The following is a 23537-nucleotide window of genomic DNA, read 5'->3' as shown; positions in this document are numbered from 1 at the left end:
ACCTTCTCTCTAGTGCTACAACATTCTCCTTAATCAATACTGTACCTCCCCTCCTTTCTTCCTCGCCCATTCTTTACTGAACACTGTGTGTCCAAGAATACCACAGAACCCACCTCTGCCTTTTTGTAACTGTCTCTATTATTGCCACATCATAATGCTATATGGTAAACTGTGCCTGCCACAAGCAAATGTAAATTTAAAAGCTTTCTTAGACCTTCATTCACTATTAGAAAAACCCTGTATAAAAATGCTGTATGAAAATTATTTATTTACTGAGATACAGCACGGAATAGGCCTTTCCAGCCCTTCAAACCACGTTGCCTAGCAACCCCCAATTTAACCCTAACTTAATCACAGGACAATTTACAATGACCAAATAACCTACCAACCAGTACATCTTTGGACTGTAGGAGGAAACTTGAGCACCCGGAGGAAATCCACACAGTCATGGGGAGAATGTACAAACTTCTTACAGGCAGTGGTGAGAATGGGACTCAAGTTGCTGGTATTGTAAAGTGTTGTGCTAACCACTACACTACTGTGCCATCCTAAAAATAAAACTGCAAATGTTGGAAATCTGATATGAAAGTACTCCGTAGTTCAGTCAGCATCTTAACATTTCGGATCAAGACTGTCCATATTTTGGAGAAAAGGAGGGAAAAAGAAGGATTCATTCCACTGTGTCCATTTGTGCAAGTTGCAACCTTCGGAAAATATCAAACTTTCCAACTTCAGGGAATTCAGCTTTGCTGTCTGCAACAGAATTTCCAAATTCTAAATCTAATTATCCATCTGTGATTTTTGACTCCATTTTCTTTCAATTAAAATAGTCTGGCCTGTTGGACATGGCTCACCCTCCTGCTATTACCAGCAAGGAAACATTTGAAACTTCAAAACATTAAGCTGATATGAAAAATTCAAAGTAAGTCCCAGGAGTCCGAAATGCAGGTCTAACGTCAGGTTTACTTTAATTGAGGTGTGTATGTATCATGTGGTAGCATGATGACGTATGCAATTCACATAGTTTTACAAATAATCCAAAATTAATTTTTAAATGAACAAGAATAGTTAATCAACCTATACATATACACAAGATTACTCAAATATTACTGAAATATTTAATACATAATAGTTACTTTCTTCCTGCCCTGTTAATCCATTTGGCTGGGTCTCATCCTATCACAAAACATTCCCCATGCAATTTAAGATTACTCATTTTAACTCTTTCCTGGTTTTGACAAAGGTTCCGCTGACTGAATGCATTAACTTTGTTTCCTTTTCAATGATGCTCCCTGTATCTTCAAATTTTCTTTCTCCTCTACCAGGTACCGTACAGGGTTGCAGTTCTTATTGAAAGGAGAAGGGGTTTGGTGAGAGGCTGTGAAGAAGAAGTTCCAGTTGCATGTTTGAATCAGTGGTTTGTAAAAGAGAAGTAATGTTGAGGTGAAGCAGAGTGAGATTTGAAATAGTATAATTTCAGCCAGTTCTGGCATCAGCATAAATATCCACTCCCAATTACATTTAACAATACATGGATGGTAGGTGTATGGAACGTAATGGTCCTGATGCAGATCGATGGAATTAAGCAGTTTGAATGGATTGGCACTAACTGGTTGGGCCGAATGGCCCGCTTCTCTGCTGTACTTTTCTGTGATTCTAATTTGTGCCTGTAGGGCTTCCCAACAAAGTGCAGAAACAGGTTGCCTCTGCTTCAGTGTTTCTTGCAGGAAGATTTCTAGTGCAGCTGGAAAAGTGTAGATCCCACTAGATCCTGTATGGAATGATTATTAAATATTTACGAGCTATGATAGCTTGGAGAATGCCCTCACAAGCACCTCCAACTAAGTGCTGGAGGCTGGCATCAAAAAGTGCTTTAAGTGTTCTGAGCGCTCACTCATTGGACCCTCTACTGAGCCAAAAATTCCAATTAACAGTATGGCTTGCTCTGGCTGTGTGGTAGGTGTTTTAAATTTAGTAGGCAGCACAATGTTGGTACGCTGTTTACATCAGAAGTAAATGGCACAAATTAATCATGCATGTCTATACTTCTGTGCATTTACCAAGGCTATCCAATATTGCGAAGCCTTTTTCTCATGTGATCGAATTTATAAATAACTCTTTATATAGAAAAGTCAGTGACAGAAACAAAGGACAGGATAAAAAGCCAGGTGAAACTAATTCACTGAGATTCTCATGCATTGAAATAATGATGTGCTAATAAGTAATTTTTTGAACTTAAAAATGTGTGTTTGCACCCCAGTACTAAAATTGGAACAAAGCTAGTGCAGGTTTGGTGATGCTTATTACATTAGTGCTGTGCAGTAAGTCGCCACCATCGTCCAATACTACTGGCACTGATTGAAACCATTTTTCAAAGTGGATTATAGAGACTTAGAGAGGGCTTTGGTGAATGCGGAGGGTATGGTGGGGAGGGGCTGTGGGATCTTTTCAGTACTAACCTTTGGTTGGACAGCACGACATTGGTGTCAGTCAGAAAGGTGAGTATTTTCACTTTTCTGTATGTAGTTCATATAAAATGCAGGAACAGATTGGATCACATTTTAAGGGTTTTTATTTTCAAATTAAAAGTATAACATGTAAACTCAGTCCCTTGTCTTTACAAGATGCTGCTGCAGGTAATCTGGATGAAGTGCCTATGGTTTGACCAGCTTGAGCAGTGGCTTTTGGAACTTCAGTGATCATTGGAGACAGAAGTGCACCAACAAGGCTGAAGCTTATATTTATTATTTATTTATTGAGCTTCAGTGTGGAACTGGCCCTTCCGGACTTTCGAACCACGCCGCCCAGCAAACCCCCGATTAACCCTAGCCTAATCATGGGACAATTTACAATGACCAAATAACCTACCAACCAGTACGTCTTTGGACTGTGGAAGGAAACCGGAGCACCCAGAGGAAACCCATGCAGTCACAAGGAGACTATACATAGTCCTTACAGGCAATGGCGGGAAATGAACCCAGGTTGCTGGCACCATAAAGAGTTGTTCTAACCACTATGCTACCATGGAGAGCACAACTTTCGAGGTAGTCACTCTGCAACTTAAGGAAAAACTGTCAGACAAAGGAATAGGTGGCAGTAGACAAAGGAACTGAGTCAGTGAAACGTCAGAGCACATCACCGTCCAAGGGCAGACTTAGAAAGAACCTGACAAAAGCAGACAGCCAGGAGCTAGCTGTAGGTATCAGAGGTCTACATCCGACAGGGAAGAGAGCGGAAACTGAAAATGAGAGCTCAGACCCAACACTTCCATAAGGGTGAATGACTTGCACAGTGAGTCCACAAAACTCGAGATGTCAAGAGATGTAGAGAGCAGAACAAAAAGGAAAAGAGGCGTATGGCAAATATAGAGAACTGAAAACAGGGGAGGTCTTTCAGAACCACAGAAAATGCAATTGGAAGAAATCAGGAGGGCAAAGTGGGCAGGGCGGTGCACAGTATATCACTGGTGGACAAGATTAAAGTCCCAAAGCATTTTGCATGTATTTTGAAGGCAAGAAAGCAACCAGGGATAGAGTGGAGTCCAGTGTGGATTAATGTTGCAATTTGTGTATGCAGCCAGAAAATGTAGGTGATTGTAAAGGAAACAACAGGAATTCTGCAGATGCTGGAAATTCAAGCAACACACATAAAAGTTGTTGGTGAACGCAGCAGGCCAGGCAGCATCTCTAGGAAGAGGTGCAGTCGACGTTTCAGGCAGAGACCCTTCATCAGGATTGTAAAGGAATATTTCTCATTTTTATTTGCTGTAAAGAAATTTTACAGCAAATTACCAATGAAGGAAGAAGTGTGGGATATCTTCAAGGACTTAAATGCGAATAATTTCCAGAGCTTGATGAGATGTATCCCAGGCTGCTAGGACAGGAGATCGTCACAGCCCTGACAGAGAATTTTAAACCTTCATTGGCTATTGTTGAAGTGCCACATGACGGATAGAGAATAAAGGTGATGCTTCTATTCAGGAAGGAGAGCAGGATAAACCAGACAATTCAGGCCAGTGACTGCAATATTAGTGACAGTGAGGCTACTGAAAAAATATCAAAGGATTAGGGTTAATCAGCAATTGGATATGCAGCAATTAATCAGGATAGTCATCATCACTTTAAGTAAGGATCCTAGGTGGCTAATAATTTCAACAAGATAACCTAGTACATCGGTGAGTGTAACATGTTTTATGTTCTGTACATGAACTACGGAAAAGCCACCAGCATTTGAGGCTGGTCACTAAGAGCCATAGAACTCTTGAAATGCTGGCCAAGTGGATTAGAAATTGGCTTGGTGATAGAAAGCAGAGGGTTGTTTCAGCAACTTGAAGCTTATGACCAGTGGTATACCACACCATCGCTGGAACTCTGCGAATGTCAGGGACACTATTAGTAAGTGTAAAGATGAAATAAATATTGATGGTATTGTTGATGTTGTGAAGAGCAGCCTTCAGCTACAGACTGATGGTGACCAGTTGGTAAGATGGGCAGAGTAAATACATTTTAATTCTGATAAATGTAAGATGATGTTGTTTGGAAAGACTTATAAAGCTGGATGATTACATTCACACAAAGCTCCTGCATTCTTCCCCGTTTTTGCCTTTACTGGGGAGGCAAAGCTGAACACAACACTTCAACTGGAACTGGATCAGCGTTGTAGGAAGTCTTGGTGCAGGGAGAATGTGGAGACACTGCAGAGAGGGCAATGGAGATTTGAGGTACTGAAGTTAGAAATTATATATAGATTTGAGAATTCCTCCCACAGGCAGTCAGACTGCTAAATAGCTGCTCTACCTGACTCTGTTTTGGACACTTTTAACTTGCACTGGACACTTATAACTTGATTTTAACTGACATGTGGCTGTTGTGTTTTACTATTTATTGTTATGTTTATTATTTAGTGTTGTGTTTGTTATGTTATGATTGCACTGCTCCTGGGAAACGCTGTCTCATTCTGCCCTGCAGAGCTGATGTATGGTTCGAATGACAATGAAGTTTTTTGAATCTTGAATGGGGCTTTCCCTGTGAAATCAGAATTAGGTTTATCATCAGTCACATATGTCATAAAATTTGTTTCCTTTGCAGTAGCAGCAGCAGTACAGTGCAATACATAAAATTACTACAACACTGTGCAAGAGTCTTAGACATCTTAACTATCAATATATATACATATATATATATACACATAAGACTTTTGCACATTACTGTATATTTTGAAGGAAAATGTTGAAAGCTACTAAAATGGGCCTAATGTGTTGCTCTCTTACAAATAAATGCAGATACGATGGACTAAAAGGTTCTTCCATTACAGTTCTAAAATTTTAAATAGCACAGGGTAAGGTTTTTCCCTTCTACTTAAGCGATGTCCATAGTCTAACAGTGGGTTACATGGATTACTGAAGTCTCATTTGGCAGGGCTGGTCTTAACAAGGCATTGCATCAGTACTGTCGCCACCAAGTATCTTTGATGGAGATTTATGGATTGTGTGCAATACTACTTTGCCAAATAATTCTTGGTATGCAAGAAAAGGCGTTCTTATGAGTTGCAAACTGAAAAAATCAACCAAAAGAATAGTGATGATGCCCAAAGTTTCAGCTTTTCCATTAAAAGTTGAATGTTTTCCAATGCTGAGATATTTTCTGTATCTAGTAGGTTTCAATAACACTAACACAAAGTTATGTAAGTAGGGGTATGCTATTGAGGTAAAGAGAAAACTCAGTAAGGAATAATACTGCAGCAGATTCATTAGTACCTGAAGGTAGTCTGCATATATCAATCCACCTTTACTAGCTTTGTTCGTTCCATCTTGTGATGTGTCATGATTCTCCTGCACCTCTGAAGGAAATGGATGTCTGAAAAAAGTTCGACATAAGTTCCAGTTAGAACATATCGGGGTATTTTACTGCATGATATCACATCTTACAAAAAATTAGACACTTTATTCCATAATTCAGTAAAACTTTGCACCTTCTTTCTGTCCCTATGAATATCACCCTTTTCCACCTTTGTCTCAGCTCAAGATGCTAAATCTCTCATGCCTTTGTCACTTCTAGTATCAGCTACAATATGCCAACGTTTTTCCTGTATGTTTGCAAGTTAAATTCTCATTTTCCTGGGTCCTATTCACAGGTCACCCTGGTGTTTCGGAATCAGCAATAAAGTCTCCATTTTTAAATCATCACCTGTTTTTATATTTCTTTCCACGCTCTCATCAGCCCCCACCCCACCTTTCCATCTCTCTAATCTCATCTGCCTCTATGACCCACTGAGACCTCTGCACTCTTCTGCACCCCAGATTCCACCAGCAATCTAGGCGCCAAGCTGTGGAATTATTTCCCTAAAATATTGGAGAAGAACTGAATGGTTTAACAAATTAAAATTTTAACTCAACCCATGCTTGCAATTAACTGTCATAATATTTTAAAGGTAATAATGAAGCATCATAATAAGGTGTTGCAGTTTTATTGTAAATTGGTAAATCCTATAGTGCAGTGTGTTATGTGATAGAATATCCAAGTGTGCAATAGCTAGTTAATTCCATTATGAAGTACAGTACTAAATTACATGGAATAATTTTTGAATGTGATGAAGGTTTCTGCCTTTACCAATATAGAACATAGAACAGTATAGCTCAGAGTAGGCTATTCAGCCACAATGTTGTGCTGTTCTTGATGCCAACTTATACCAAATATCCTCCTCTTGTGTACCATAAGATTTTAAGACATAAGAGCAGAATTAGACTATCTGGCCCATTGAGTCTGCTCCGCCATTCAATCATGGCTGATCCTTTTTTTTCTATCTTCTCCTCTACCCCAGTTCCCAGCCTTCTCCCCGTAACCTTTGATGCCATGTCCAATCAAGAACCTATCAATCACTGTACCATCCATATATCATTCCACTCCCTTCACAAGTTTGTGTCTGTCTAAGATGGCTTTCTTTTTCTCTCAATCCTAAGCACACTGTCACTATCTGTTAACTTCTTAACATGGTTAAGACCAAGTCATTCATATATTTGGAAAAAAATAATGAACCGAGCACTCCGCTGGATTTCATCATGTGAAGGTGCATCATAAAGCAAAAGCCATTTACCAATCTTTCAATGATTCTGATAAACTGAGAAGTTATTTTAATCAAAATATTTTTATTATAATCAACAATAAAACAGAATATTTCCCTGATTACAATAGCTTAGTTCACTGAATCAACCAATCTATGCACTTACAATAAGCAGATAGGACAAGATGATACAGGAAAAGGGGGGAGACTGAATCAATTGAATTGACTGAGTGGAAATTTTATGTTTTAAAGAAGATTAGAGGGAAAAAAACTTAAAAGGGAACTGCATCCAGGTTCGATCATCTCTGTCCATGGGAAAGATTCTACCAAGTGGCTACAGGGGGAATAATGTTGAAAGTCAACCACATTTAAAGAGAACTTTGCTTGCAAATAGTGTCTAAAATTTAAAGGGAAGAGCAGATTAGAATCTGTGTAATTTTTAAAATCCAAAAAAAAATCAAACAAAAAATGAGTTGTACTGCTTTGTGAGCTGTTTTTATTTTCCTCAGCCAGAAGTATTCAAGTTGAATTCAGCAGTTACTGTATCAGAGAGAAAGCATGGAGCATCAAACTGTAGATTTCAGAATTCACAGGCAGCGAATCCAAATTAAAGTCTGGAGTTAGCTCAATGATTTTAATTTAGGAAAGATTTATTCATCCTTACAAAAAGTCTGAAAAAATCTTCAGGGATAATGACTATTTTGAAATTTAGTCATAACAATTAATTTAATGAATGACTAAGTTATTTGCTTCCCACTGGAAAAGAAGCATGGTCCAGGAAACTGAGAAAACTCATTACACTCTTCTCAGAATAGATCTTCTCCATCCACCGGAGAAGGTAGGAGAGTAAAATGGCATCTCATAGCTTTATGTGGTATCCTATTTAGACTTTGGTAAACGGTTATTTGTTTTTGATAAAATCAACAGAAATCTGTACGGAAGTTAATGATTTATATTATTTATCCATAATATAACATAAATATGATAACACATCACATTAGAAATTGTTTTTGGATTATTCATTTAATCAAAGTTATCCAATAATAAGTTATACAATCATTATGGAACTTGCTCTGCAGATATGCACTCAGTTTGAGTTAGGATGCCAATGTACTTTGTCCCAAGGTAAATGATTCATTGAAGTCCACTCATAAACAAGGTTAAAAACAATGATCGAAATACTCCATTGTAAATTTATGCCATGTGCATTTCTACCTACCCATTCAGTGAGTTTTCTTATCAATGTTCATACAAATCCTTCGAAAAAACTATTCTATAATGCAATAGTTCTGTAACGTATGGGTATTACATAGCAGCTCTTTACCGGTGAAATGTAATGTAAAGCTGGCAGAGAAAATGCAATCAAACTAAAGTCAACAATATAGTACCAAGAAATTTCATAAACACAACATATTGGTTCAAGGGTAGATGGAGAATTGATTGTGTTTAGATTGTTTTTCTTTTGCTGTGATGTTTAACCTCATCAAACATTCAAATCAATATCCAAATTTTAAACAAGTTGAACATTGTATGGTCTTTTCTTTGTCCATATCACCCAGAGTCATCAGGATTGATGCACAAATGAATGGAATCATAAAACAATGACCTGCTAAATACGATGAGCAGAGCGTACCATAGCCTACAGCTCTTCCTATGGTTTTATGTAGCATCAGAGCAACCCCAAAGAGGAAAGCCAAACTAAGTCAATTCGAGTTGGTAACAGGGCGTCCTATGTCACTGCCCAGAGCCCTCTACCTCAGAGATGCTGATGTACACATTATGGCAGAGAGTTTCGTTAACTATTGTGTGAAATTAACCCAAGCTGTCCAGTCTGCTTCCCAGCAGGTTTCTGCAACTTGGAGTGATACAACAGAAGGAGGACACGCCCTGATTCCCGGTGAGTGGGTCCTGAATAAGAAACCGCATCAGGAAGCACTGGGAGCTGGATACGAGGGTCCTTACCTCATGCTGTTAATTACCAACTCAGTGGTGAATGTAGAAGGTAAAAGTAAGTGGATACACGCCAGCACAGCAAGTGAACTAAAGTTGCATCTGACAAGGACAACAAGCACTATAGTTAACGTCCTAGTAACCACTGACCCAGTGCCTACATTGCTGGGCTACAGTGAGCGAATCACCAACCGGCCAGAAGGCTTCAAACAAAGTCAACAATTACTTGACTTTATGAAGTTTATTCTAATATTAGTTGTTATATTTTTGTCAATTTTCCCTACTCACAATGTGCCCCTTGAGATAGAACATAGAACATAACATAGAACATAGAATAGTACAGCACAGTACAGGCCCTTCGGCCCACAATGTTGTGCCAACCCTCAAACCCTGCCTCCCATATAAGCCCCCACCTTAAATTCCTCCATATACCTGTCTAATAGTCTCTTAAACTTCACTGGTGTATCTGCCTCCACCACTGACTCAGGCAGTGCATTCCACGCACGAACCACTCTCTGAGTGAAAAACTTTCCTCTAATATCCCCCTTGAACTTCCCACCCCTTACCTTAAAGCCATGTCCTCTTGTATTGAGCAGTGGTGCCCTGGGGAAGAGGCGCTGGCTATCCACTCTATCTGTTCCTCTTAAAATCTTGTGCACCTCTATCATGTCTCCTCTCATCCTCCTTCTCTCCAAAGAGTAAAGCCTAGCACCCTTAATCTCTGATCATAATCCATACTTTCTAAACCAGGCAGCATCCTGGTAAATCTCCTCTGTACCCTTTCCAATGCTTCCACATCCTTCCTATAGTGAGGCGACCAGAACTGGACACAGTACTCCAAGTGTGGCCTAACCAGAGTTTTATAGAGCTGCATCATTACATCGCGACTCTTAAACTCTATCCCTCGACTTCTGAAAGCTAACACCCCATAAGCTTTCTTAACTACCCTATCTACCTGTGAGGCAACTTTCAGGGATCTGTGGACATGTACCCCGAGATCCCTCTGCTCCTCCACACTACCAAGTATCCTGCCATTTACTTTGTACTCTGCCTTGGAGTTTGTCCTTCCAAAGTGTACCACCTCACACTTCTCTGGGTTGAACTCCATCTGCCACTTCTCAGCCCACTTCTGCATCCTATCAATGTCTCTCTGCAATCTTTGACAATCCTCTACACTATCTACAACACCACCAACCTTTGTGTCGTCTGCAAACTTGCCAACCCACCCTTCTACCGCCACATCCAGGGCGTTAATAAAAATCACTAAAAGTAGAGGTCCCAGAACAGATCCTTGTGGGACACCACTAGTCACAATCCTCCAATCTGAATGTACTCCCTCCACCACCACCCTCTGCCTTCTGCAGGCAAGCCAATTCTGAATCCACCTGGCCAAACTTCCCTGGATCCTATGCCTTCTAACTTTCTGAATAAGCCTACCGTGTGGAACCTTATCAAATGCCTTACTAAAATCCATATAGATCACATCCACTGCACTACCCTCATCTATATGCCTGGTCACCTCCTCAAAGAACTCTATCAGGCTTGTTAGACACGATCTGCCCTTCACAAAGCCGACGACTCATGATGACTCATGATGTGTACTTGCAAGTATCACATGAATTTCCTGATGCTGAAAACAATTCTAGCTATTAGGTATGTCAACACAGTTCAAAATATTCACCAATGCTATGCATTCGTGCAGATCCAGAACAAACATGGGCCCTCTTTATTAAACATTCCATTGATATTATATCTTTGATTCCTTATTCTCAAGGGATTCGAAAAACTATGGTAATCATGGCCCAACATACCATCTTAAACTTGATCATTTATGTAAATATAATCAGCATGATTATATTTACATAATATGAATATATTCATATTATGTAAAGACCCTAATCATGTCTTACCCTGGGAATTCTCAATATCTGCATTTAATGTTCATGACAAAGCTAGTCAATCTTTACATGTGTTCACTATAAAAGCTACCTTTTGCTTCAGTTCAGAAGGTATCATTCCAGTAGGTCATAGTTTATGCAATTTCACTTTACATTTTCTGAAATGGGGTAATAACTCTGGAGTTTTCACTGATGATCAGGAAAATATTACAATTTATCAAAGTTCCTGTCAGTAATAAGGAAAATTTTAAGACCATGGAACAATTCATGCTTTGTGTGCAGAAATGGGACCTGCACCTATCCTCTACTTAACTAGTCAGGATCTTGTTATTGAGAGTATGTTTTTCCTGCCATGGGACATACACACACATTTCCTTTACGTCCCGAGTCTAGAAGTAAATGAGACATTTCAGAAGGAGGTTATTTTGTATCAGTTTTATTCCTATTTTCTGGTGCTGCAAGAAGTCAGCATCATCATTCATGCCATGTCATACAGTGGGTGATCATGGTCTTCCATCTGTCTTTGGTCTAAGAAGTTCTAATAAGTTCTTCAAAACTTTTGCTAGTCCATTCCTTGGTGTAACTTACAAATGGCATGTGCTGTCAACCACGGCATTTTGTTCCATCAATTTTTCTCGTTACTGCAAGATGTTCGAGCTACTCTTAGTACACGTCCCAGAAATTCCATCTGCTGTTTCCTAACTGATGATATCAGCTCTCTTCTTATTCCAGTCTTTTGCAACACTTCTTCATTTGTTACTCTGTCCTTCCATCAATCTTCTCAAAATCCACCTTTCTGCAGCTTCGATTCTTCCTGCATTTTGCTTTGACATATGTTTTGCTTCCATATGTTAGTGTGGAATGAATGTAGCACCGCAACACTCTGCGATTCGTACCCAGAGAAATTATGTTACTCCTCAGTATCTTGCTCAAATGTTTGAACGTGCATTTACAATCCCAATCCTTCTTCTAATTTCAACATAAGTCCTACCATCAGATGTTTTCATGCTCCCTAAGTAACTGATGTTCCATGCTTGTTTTGTTTCGTTGCCCACTTTCAGTTTGCATTTCTGTAGTTCTTTCTTCCTTGTGACAATATTTACTCTTCCTGCAGTGGATGGTCAATCCTCTTTTTGCTCTTTGTTTGATGATTTTATCTTGTAATTCTTGGAGCTTCTCTTAGGGGTAGCTGTCAGCATTGTGTTGTCTGCGTACCGTAGGTTGTGCAAATTGTATCCACCAATTATCATGCCTGGAATTTCTCTTAGAATCTTCTCACTGTAAAGGTTGAAAATAGGTTGAGCCAGAGAACACAATCCTGTTTGACTTGCCTCTTCATCTGGACAAAATCACTTGTCTTATTTTCAACTCTCATTCCTGCTCTTTGTTCCCAGCACAAATTTCTGATGATTCTGATATCTTTCCCATCAATATCCAAGTGCTGAAGGATTCTTATAAGCTTTTCATGTCTCACCTTATCAATGAAACATTGGTATAGGTCTTTCTGGATATCCAAGGTACACTCTCAAATCATTCTAAGGATGAAGATCACATTTCGCTTTCCACTAGCTTCAAGAAGCCACACTGCTCTTGCGTGATCTCCTGTTTCATGTTTTTTCTTGCTCTCATCATGATGATTTGCAGCACAACTTTCACAACATGATTCATCAAACTAATTGTGCAGTTTAACTCACATTCAATTGCTAGGACTAGTTTTTTGGCAGTGCAATAACTAAATTGTAATGTGTATAAGAGAGATTAAATATGTTAGCTGCAGCCTTAGAAAGAGTAATCAATGACACCACTGAAGCCCTGGGAAATGGAACAACTTGAAATATTTGCCATGCGCAAGGTGGTTCTTCAAAACCGAATGCCAAGTTATCTTCTCTTAGCAGCTAAGGGGGGAGCATGTGCAGTCATACCTGATGAATCTGAAGTCATAACTGATTTGGCTGATTATATTCATAAAGAAGCAGCTAAAATACATCAATCTGATGGATGAGATTTCTTTGATTGGATTCATTCAAGCCTCGGAAGCTGGGGTTACTCAATATTCCAAGTCATATTATTGATGCTAATACACCTCATCATTTATATCTTTTTTTTACTTGTCTAAAAGTGATTATTAATAGGATAGTTCAAATGCCTACTAATCTGCCTAATTATGGCATAATCCTTTGAGTGAAGAATATATATCCTTTGATATTTCATAACCTAAGTAGCTTTTCTGATTATTTCACAGTACAAGTTCTTTTCAGCCTTTGAATTTTCAAATGTACTGATTCTACACGTGATTTATAATCAAAGGGGGAATTGTTGGATCCAACTGTTCAATTCTTAGATTAGACTATTTGATTGCTTATTTTCTTTGCAGTTTAACAATTAATTGTCTGTTAGTATTTTAAATAGTTTTTATATGTAGATAACATTTTAATATGCCTCTAGTGGCAATACAAAGCATAATTCTGGAAAACTTTGGAAGCTTCTTCATTCTGCATTATTTGAATGAGTGCTTTCTCATTGGTTAACGGTTCTGCAGTATTTGAATAACAACTTTCTAATTGGTTAATTCTTATCTATAAATGTGATTGGAATTTTCCTTGTTTCTATGGTAGAAAAATAGCTGCTCTATGCTAGGTGCCACCTTAATCTTAGCTTTCCCTTCACTTAGTAGGCCACTATCACTGTCTGCTCCTGTTTCCTTTGTTCAATCTTAATAAAATTAGATCGTTTCCTCATTTATCTCTTAATAAAGTGATCGTGAAGCAACAGGTTTTGTGCCTCTTTCCTGACTTCTGAAAGAACCTTGGTTTAAAACATGAGAATCCAACACTGAACTCTTATCACTTCCAGTTTCACTGATGATCACATATATGGCAAAGTACAAAAGTGATATGATGTAAAGGCAGGCAATTACAGTTGGGGTGCAATTAAGCTATGATCTCACTGAATTCTAGGAATTCAAGTGCCTATGACTATCTTATAATGGAGTCAATAGAATTGTGTCATACATTCTCTACAGCACAGAAGCCGCTAGCCCCATCGTCTATGCTTGCACTTTTAAGTGCAATACTTTCCTGGTTTTTCCCCCAGTGCTTCATTTTCTAACCTTCAGACATTTATCCAAATCACCTTTGAATGCCACAAGTGAATCTGGATCTATCACACTTTTAGACAACTCATTCCAGTTAGTAAATATTTTTTCAATCACAATGATAAATGTGTCAGACCATCTTGCTTTTCTTCTTTTCACCAAATATTCAGACTTCAAAGCCGAACGTTGTGTTGCCGCCAACTTCGTGGCCTCTCTCCCAGATGAGCTCAATCGTTTATATACTTGGTTCAATGTCACAAACTCTGAGTCTCTGAGGAAAGCCACCACTACAACCAGCAACCTGATCATCTCTGAGGCTGAGGTACGCAGATGTTTGCAACGGGTGGGCAGTCGTAAGGCTGCGGGACCGGACAGCATCCCAGGGCGAGTACTCAGGATGTGCACAGCACAACCGGCAGGTGTGTTTACAATCCCTCCCTCTCCCAGTGTAGGGTGCCCTCCTCCTTCAAATTATCCACCATTATCCCTTTACCAAAAAAGACCAAGGTAACATACCTGAACGACTGCCGTCCTGTCACACTCACCTCAATAATAAGCAAATGTTTTGAGAGGCTGGTCAAGGATTACATCTGCAGCTTGCTACCACCCAAATTGGACCCCCTACAATTCGCCTACCGACACAACCGATTGACAGATGACGCAATAGCCTCTGCTCTACATACCACCCTTACACATCTGAAGAAGAAGGATGCTTATGTGAGAATACTGTTCTTGGACTACAGTTCAGCATTCAGCATGATAATTCCATCCAGGCTTGACAAGAAGCTCAGAGACCTCAGCCTTCACCCTGCCTTGTGCAGCTGGATCCTGGACTTCTTGTTAGATCACCAGCAGTTTGTAAGAGTGAGCTTCCTCACCTCCAACCCTCTGACTCTCAATACAGGAGCCCCTCAGGGCTGCGTACTGAGTCCCCTCCTTTACTCCCTGTATACCCAGGACTGTATCGCTACCCATAGCTCCAATCTGCTAATTAAACTTGCCAACGAAACAACATTGGTTGGCCTTATCTCAAACAATAAAGAGGTGACCTACAGGGAAGAAATCATCTCTCTGACACAGTGGTGTCAAGAAAACAACCTCTCCCTCAATGTCGCAAAAACAAAGGAGCTGGTTGTGGATTACAGGAGGAATGGAGACGGGCTAGCCCCTATTGACATCAATGGATCTGGGGTTGAGATGGTAAACAGCTTCAAGTTCCTCAGCATCCACATCACCGAGGACCTCACGTGATCTGTACACACCAGCTGTGTGGTGAAAAAGGCACACCAGCGCCTCTTTCACCTCAGACAGTTGAGAAAATTTGGTATGGGCCCCCAGATCCTAAGAACTTTTTACAGGGGCACAATTGAGAGCATCCTGACTGGCTGCATCACTGCCTGGTGTGGGAACTGTACTTCCCTTAATAGCAGGACTCTGCAGAGAGTGGTGCAGACAGCCCAGCACATCTGTAGTTGTGAACTTCCCATGTTTCAGGATATTTACAAGGACCTGTGTGTAAAAAGGATCATTGGGGACCCAAGCCATCCCAACCACAATCTATTCCAGCCGCTGCCATCCAGGAAGCGGTACCGCAGCATAAAAGCCAGGACCAACATTCTCCAGGACAGCTTCTTCCACCAGGCCATCAGACTGATGAACTCACACTGACTTGACTGTACTCTATATTACATTGACTGTTCTATTTATTATAAATTATTATAAATTACTATGACGGCACATTGCACATTTATGTTTGTAGATGGAGACATAACGTAAAGATTTTTTACTCCTCATGTATGTGAAGGATGTAAGAAATAAAGCCAATTCAATTCAATTCAATATTATGATGAAAATTAATTTACTTTCTGATTTAGGCCAAGGCAAACAGATATGCTTTTATATCTTTACATGTAGGGTAATGGTAATTATTAAACTTTGATCTTATTATTAATTGTGTTTGTGCAGATTATGCCAAAACAGCACCAAATTGTCAAATTAACCTTTATCATGATGACTGCTCAAATTGCACCACGTGAGTTACTTTTGATCTGTACTGGTTGTTACGGTATATAAATATTCACATGATTTGAGCATTTCAACGTGACATTTACAGCTGCCTGATACGTTCACATTAATTTGAAAACATAAGTGAATTAGATTACTTTTTTGCATTTTATTTTCATGAAATCACCAGCATTTTTAGAGTCCAGAGGAACACAATTGTCAAAAAAAATTACAAGACTTCAGATCAATTTAACCAATTTCCCCCGGGATTAATAAAGTATGACTATGACTATAACTATGACTATAACTATGACTATCCAATGAAGAGATTTTAAAGTTATAGAATTACAATTAATTGTTTTTTGTTCTAGTTCTTAAATTAGAGGGAAACTTACATTGGTTTACTCCCTCGGAATGGACATCCACTCATGATTCCGCCTTCTAGGTTTTGCTGAGTTCTCCTATGAACTTGATACACCTGCTTTCTTTATAAAATGAGTCTCCTTATCTATTCCGATCAATCAACAGCAGAGCTTTGATTTGTGTTGGGGTTCGATTTTACTATGCAAATATAAAGAAGAAAAATAAATTAAACAAACTTTAATCAGCATGCAGTGAGCATAAATGTAATTATTGACAGATTATTTTGTGGCTTTCCTTACTGATTCTGGTAATCGGGAGTAATGCAAACTTAATACACCAGATAACAAATTGATATATTTTTGGAGATTGTTTTGCTCTTTCTAAAATATCCCTTAACTGATTACAGTGTTAAGAATAAGATGATCTGATGTCAGACTGAATTAACAGAAATAAATATTACAGAAGGTTAAAGAGAATCGCATAATTCCAAATAAATAGGGGCAATGCCCCCGGAAGGTTGCCTTGTGATATCCAGGAAATGTCCTTCAGCCTGTAACTCTGCAGTAACTTTTGTAACTTTTGGTACATCTCTGTGACACTGAAATTAGAAGTCAGTTAATGGACATGGAACTATTCACTAATGTACTAAAGCTTTCACTAAGCATTCAGTTGCCTAACGCTGCTGAGACATTAAATATACACCCTTACCAACTGATATTATAATTCTTTTATTTAGAAATGACCTCTTTCAGAATCCTGGGGTGTGTCTTATCTACCTTCAGAGCTTTCCATTTCCCAAACACCTTCTCCTTAGTAATAGTGACTGAACTCAGGTCTGCCTCCCGACACTCAAATTTCTGACATGCTCCTGGTGTCATCTTTGCTCGTGTCCCCTTCCGTTGCCAGCTTCTCTCTCATGCCTCTGCAATTTCCTTTTGCTCCATTGTAATACTGATTCATCAGATTTTAGTTTTTTCCTCTCAAATTGCAGGTGCATTCTATCATATTATGATCACTGCCTCCTGAGGTTTCCTTTATTTTAAGCTCCCTAATCAAATCTGATCCACTATTAAACACCCATTCCAGAATTGTCTTTCCCTAATGGCTCGACCACAAGCTGCTCTAAAAAGATATCTCGTAAGGCTTTCTACAAGTTCCTTCTCTTGGATTCCAGCACCAGCCTGATTTTCCCAATCTGTCTGCATATTGAAATCCCCACTGACTATCGTAACATCGCCCCCTTAATACGCTTTTTCTATCTCCCATTGTAATTTGTACACCACCCCCCACATCCTCGTTATTGTTCAAAGACCATCCAGGTTCCACCAGGGTCCTTATACATTTGCAGTTTCTTAACTCTACCCACAGGACTCTTCATCTTCTGTTCCTATGTCACTTCTTTTTAAGGATTTGATTTTCATTTTTTTACCAACAGAGCCACCCCACCCCATCTGCCCACCTGCTTTTCCTTTTGATACAGTGTGTATCCTTAGATGTTAAACTCCCAGCTATATTCTTCTTTCAACTATGGTTCTGTGATACCCACAATGTCATACCTGCGCATCTCTAACTGCACTACAAGATTATCTACTATATTTTGTATACTGCATGCATTCAAATATTACACCTTCAGTCCCGTATTCACCATCCTTCTTTTCAATTTTGTCCCCATGTTGCTTGAAGTTAAATCCTTGTCCCTTTCTACACTTCTTGTCTTTTTTTCATTCTGGAGTCATCTGTAAATTCTTCTGCACTTTCATTCCCTTTTACTTTATTGATACTTTTTCAAGTTGCCCCCCCCCCCCACTATTTAGTTTAAAGCACAATCCACATTCCTAATCATGTGATTCATCAGAATACTGATTCCAGCATGGTTCAGGTGCAACTCCCTCCCTCCCCCAAAACTGGTGCAGACATCCCACAAATGCAAACCCACTTCTTCCATACCAATCTTTGATCCACACCTTTTGCTCTCTGATCTTATATCCCTGTGCACATTTGCACATGGCTGAGGTAACAATCTAGAGATTATTACCTTCTTGATTCTGCATTTTAATTTAGAACCTAGCTGCTCAAATTCCCTCAGAAGAACTTCTTTCCTTGTTCTTCATGGTCATTGGTATCCACGTGGACCACAACAACTGGATCTTTCTCCTCCCTCTGCAATTTCCTTGGCAGGTCAAAAGAGATGCTCCAAACCTGGGCACCAGGTAGACAACACAGCCACTGGGACTCTCCATCCTTGAGGATCTTGTCTACGTGGTGCTATGGCTTGGATGCTCATCCTACTGCAGCCCCACTCTCATCCTCACAGGGAGCAGCAGTCTCAGATCTGTTGGGAAAGCTCAAGGACAGAGGCTTCTCCAGCACAACATCTTGAATTCCCCTACCGGCGTCACTCACAGTCACACCTTCTTGTCCCTGGACACAGACCAAATTCGAAGTCATTAATCTATTCGGTGTGACAGCCTTCTGAAACACACTGTTCAGATCGCGCTCCCCCTCCCCAATGACTCACAGTATCTGAAGATCAGACTCCAGGTCACCAACACTTGGTGCAGATGTGGTCAGCAGGAACCACAAAGGGGCCCACCAGCTCCCACATCATGCAGCTGCAACACGTAACCTGATCCTGTATCTCCATTTATTTAATTTGTTGTAATTAAATAGCTTTTTAGTTATATAATGCTATATTTTAAAAAAAACTCTTAGCTTTTCTTATCTGCTACTCACCTGTACCTCTTTGCCAAAGGCTCTGATCTTAGACTCCTCCACCAGTCCACTCACACAATGGATGATCCAAACTAGTGTTCAGTTTTGGTCTCTTCATTATCGGAAGGATGTGGAAGATTTAGAGAGCATGTCCTATGAAGATTGATTGAGTGAGCTAAGGCTTCTCTCTTTGGAGCAAAGAAGGATAAGAGGACGCTTGATAGAGTTGTACAAGATGATAGGAGTCATAGATAGAGTGGAGAGCTAGAGGTGGGAATGGCTAATATAAGGAGGCCTAATTCCAATGTGATTGGAGGGAAGTTCTTTACGTAGAGTGGTGCTGTGTGGAATGCCCTGCCAAGGGTGGTGGTAGAGGCAGTTACATTATGAGCGTGTACGAAACTCTTGGATGGGTGCGTGGATGATTCAAAGATGAACTGTTATGTCTTTGATATTAGAGTAGGTTAAAATATCGCACAACATTGTGGGCCAAAGGGTGTGTACTGTGCTGTAACGTTCAATGCTCTATGTTCCAACATTTGTTGATTGGTCCTTCTTCATCAAGAAGCCAACTTCCCATTCTCTGCATCTCTGTCATGCTTGCTGCATCGACACTATATCCTGGAACACTGAACTGCTAGTCCTGCCCTTCCCTCAGCCGTGTTTTTGTTATGCCTATGGTATCCCAGTACCAAAGCCAATCCACACCCTGAGATCATTCACCTTACCAGCCAAGCCTCTTGTATTGAAATAAATGTAATTTAAACCAATGGTCTTGCCTCTCCCTTTTCCGTACTCCTGACTATCCTGACAAATGAACTTTTTCTCGTAGGCTATGATGTCATCCTCTGATTTCTCATCTGCCACTCTATTACTTAGGATCCCACACCACTGTCACACCCCAGGACCTGACAAGGTGTTCCCTCGGACTCTACGGAAGCAAGTGCAGAAATTGCTGGCGCCCTAACAGAGACGTATAAAAGATCCTTGGCGATAGGAGAGGTATCAGAGGATTGGAGGATAGCCAATATTGTTCTGCTGTTTAAAAAAGGCTCTAAACAGAAACGAAGAAATTATAGGCTAGTGAGTCTGACATCAGTTGTGGGAGGTTTTCTAACGGACCGGAGATATAAGTATTTGGATAGACATGAACAGGTTAAGAATAGTCAGCATGGCTTCATGCATGGTAGGTCATGTCTAACCTATCTTATAGAGGTTTTCAAGGAAATTCCTAGGAAAGTGGATGAAGGCAAGGCAGTGGATGTTGTCTACATGGACTTTAGCAAGGCATATGACAAGGTTCTGCGTGGGAGGCTGGTCAAGAAGATTCTGTCGCTCAGCACTCAAGTTAGGCTAGTAAATTGGATTAGCTTTGTGGGAGAAGCCAGGGAGTGGTAGTAGAGAGTTGCCTCTCTGACTGGAGGCCTGTGACGAGTGGTGTGCCATAGGGATTGATGCTAGGTCCTTTGTTGTTTGTCATCTATACTAATGATCAGGATGATAATGTGGTTAACTGGATCAGCAAATTTGTGGATGACACGAAGATTGAGGATGTAGTGGACACTGAGGAAGCTATCAGGGCTTGCAGTGAGGTCTACATCAGCTGGAAAAATGGGCAGAAAAAGGGCAGACAAGAGCGAGGTTTTCCACTGCAGTAGGACAAACCAAGGAAGGCCTTACACAGTGAAAGGTAGGGCACTGAGGAGAGTGGTAGAACAAAGTGATCCGGGAATACAGGTATATAATTCATTGAAAGTGGCATCACAGGTAGATAGGGTCATAAAGAAAGCTTTTGGCACAAAGGCCTTCATAAATCAACGTATTGAGTACTGAAAATTGGATGTTATGTTGAAGTTGTATAAAACATTGGTGAGGCCTAATTTGGAGAATTGTGTGCAACTTTGGTCACAAAAAAGTTGTAAAGAAGGTTGAAAGAGTGCAGAGAAGATTTACAGGGATGTTGCCGGGTCTGGAGGACCTGAGTTATAAGGAAAGATTGAGTAGGTTAGGGCTGTATTATTTAGAACATAGAAGATTGAGAGAGATATGCAGGGTATAGATAAGGTAAATGCAAACAGACTTTTTCCACTGAGGTTGAGTGGGACTACAACTAGAGGTCATAGGTTGAGGGTGAAAATTAAGAAGTTTACGAGGAACATGAGGGTAAACTTCTTCACTCAGAGGATCATGAGGGTGTGGAATGGTGCATGTGAGCTCAATTTCAAAGTTTAAGAGAAATTTGGACAGGTACATGGATAGTAGGAATATGGAAGGCTATGGTCCCGGTGCAGGTTGATGGGAGTAGGCAGTTTAAATGGTTTCAGCATGGATTAGATGAGCCAAAAGGCCTTTTTCTCTGCTGTACTTTTCCATGACTCTAGATTAAAGCATCCCAAGTAGCACCTGCAAATCCCCCAACCAGCATATCGTTCTCTCTCCAGTTCAGGTGCAGCCCAGATCTCTTGTACAGATTATCCCTACCCCAGAAGAGATCCCAATGATCCAAGAACTTGGATCCCTACCCCATGCACCATCTCCTCAGTCACACATTTACTTGAGTTGCATTTTTATTCCTGCCATCACTGGCACACATCACTGAGAGTAATCAATAGATTACTGCTCTTGAGGTCCTGCTTTATTCATTCTTTCCTAACTCCTATATTCGCTACATGGGATCTCATCCATTTTCTACCTGTGCCATTGGTACCAACATGCACCATGACCTCAGGCTGTTCACCTCCCCCTTGAGAATGTTCTGTAGATGCTCTGAGGCTTCATTGACCCTGGTACCTGGAAGGCCATTCACCATCCTGAGGTCTCTTTTGCTGCCACAGAATCTCCTGCCTGTCCCCCTACCTACTGAGTCTCCTATCACCGTGCCTAACCTCTCCCTCACCCACTGAGGCTCAGAGCCCGTCTCAATGCAACCAACCTGGCTTACTGCTGCTGTGCCCAGAAAGGTTTCTCCCCCAACCCCTCGGCAATATCTAAAGGGCTATACTTGTTGCTGAAGGGAATGGCCACAAGGGGACCCTGAACTGTTACCCATCTGCAGCCTGTACCTTAGGTGTGACTGCCTCACTAAAGCTCCAGTCTATGGTGCTCTCAGCATCTAAGATGGTCCTAAGCACGTTCAACTTCAGCTCCATTTCCCTCACATGGTCAATGAGCACTGTAGCTGGACAGACTTCCTACAGGAGGAGCCATCAGGAATACTGGCAGTCTCCCAGACCTGCCACGTTCTGCAGGAACAGCATTATCACTGATATAAAACTTATAGCCTCTTGTTATCTGGCTTACCTCTGCTGCCCTTCTCAAATTAAGGAATAACATTAGCCATCTCGCTGTACTTCCAACAAATCTGCAAAAATGTTCAGGCCCCAGCACTCACTATCCTTGTTTCACAGCCTGGCACGATTAGCAAGTTTGCAGATGCCATGAAAATTCCCCGTGTTGTTGATATTGAGGCTACAGAATGACATTGATCAGGTGGGAAGATGGGAAGAGCAATGGCTGAAGAAATTTAATTCTGAATATGTGATGTTGTACCCTTTATAAGGGTAGGACATGAATAGTACAATTGTTTGTGCTCCAAGGGAGTACTGAGGAGTAGAGGGACCATGGTATAGAAGTCCAAGGATCTCAGAAGGCGACAACAGGTGGACAAGGTGGCTGGGAGATACTTGGCATCAGGACCAAGAGCACAGAATGTGAGAGCAGGAAAGTAATGAAACATTTCATAAAGTGTTGGATGGTTCAAAGCTGGAGTACTGCCTTCTAGACCTGCTGCAACCCTTCTAATACAGATACCCCCTCTCCATACGTTTGAAACGATGTGATTGTAATGGAGAGGATGCAGAGGAGAGTCACTACGATGTTGCCTGGGATGGGTTGTTCAGTTATAAAGAGGAGCTAGACAGCTGAGAGTTTTTTTTCCTTCAAAGTGAACCTTCACTATCATCCATCGATAAATAAGCGAATTTTGGATCTAATTTGCATTAGATCCCATGAGCTACCACCTTTTGCACCAGTTTCCCATGTGGAATTTTATCAAAGATCTTACTGAAGCCCATATCATCTATATCAAATCTACTGAGCTCCTCAAAACATTGTCTTCAATTAGAAAAGTCTAGGTATTTCTCTATTTCCCCATGGACTACGCCCAGCTGATTAATCTCTGCCTCTCCAAGTGTGGATTCATCCAACCTCCCAGACTTACTTTCAAAATCACTTCCCTATCACTTAGATTAGACTCTCAACCTCTAACTATCTGGCTTGTCCCTGCTGCCATTTGTGGATAAAGGTAGAACTTTTGATATCTTCTGCTCTTCTGGCATCTCACCTCCTTCAGTGACCCTCTCACCACCTGACTCTCCAAAGGCTTCCAACCATCTAGATGGCACTGACTGATTGAGTACAGCTCCACTAACTCCCAAAGAACTTAACACTATCCAGAA

At 40.5% G+C, this 23537-nt stretch overlaps 1 protein-coding gene across 1 annotated transcript in view; it reads right to left on the bottom strand.

Annotated features, from left to right (window-relative positions):
* The window catches only part of LOC134345555 (tryptophan 2,3-dioxygenase-like), a 59332-nt gene extending 42780 nt beyond the window's left edge, over positions 1 to 16552 (bottom strand). Inside the window, exons 1-2 of the mRNA XM_063046391.1 lie at positions 16401 to 16552; positions 5756 to 5855 (exon numbers count right to left, since the gene is read on the bottom strand). Coding sequence (XP_062902461.1) covers positions 5756 to 5855; positions 16401 to 16435 — 135 coding nt within the window. The 5' untranslated portion in view covers positions 16436 to 16552. The remainder of the gene's footprint in view (positions 1 to 5755; positions 5856 to 16400) is intronic.
* Between the last annotated feature and the right edge of the window lie 6985 nt (positions 16553 to 23537).

This window comes from Mobula hypostoma, chromosome 4, assembly GCF_963921235.1.
Source record: "Mobula hypostoma chromosome 4, sMobHyp1.1, whole genome shotgun sequence".
NCBI lineage: Eukaryota > Metazoa > Chordata > Chondrichthyes > Myliobatiformes > Myliobatidae > Mobula > Mobula hypostoma.
This window is presented reverse-complemented; position numbering and strand designations above follow the sequence as displayed.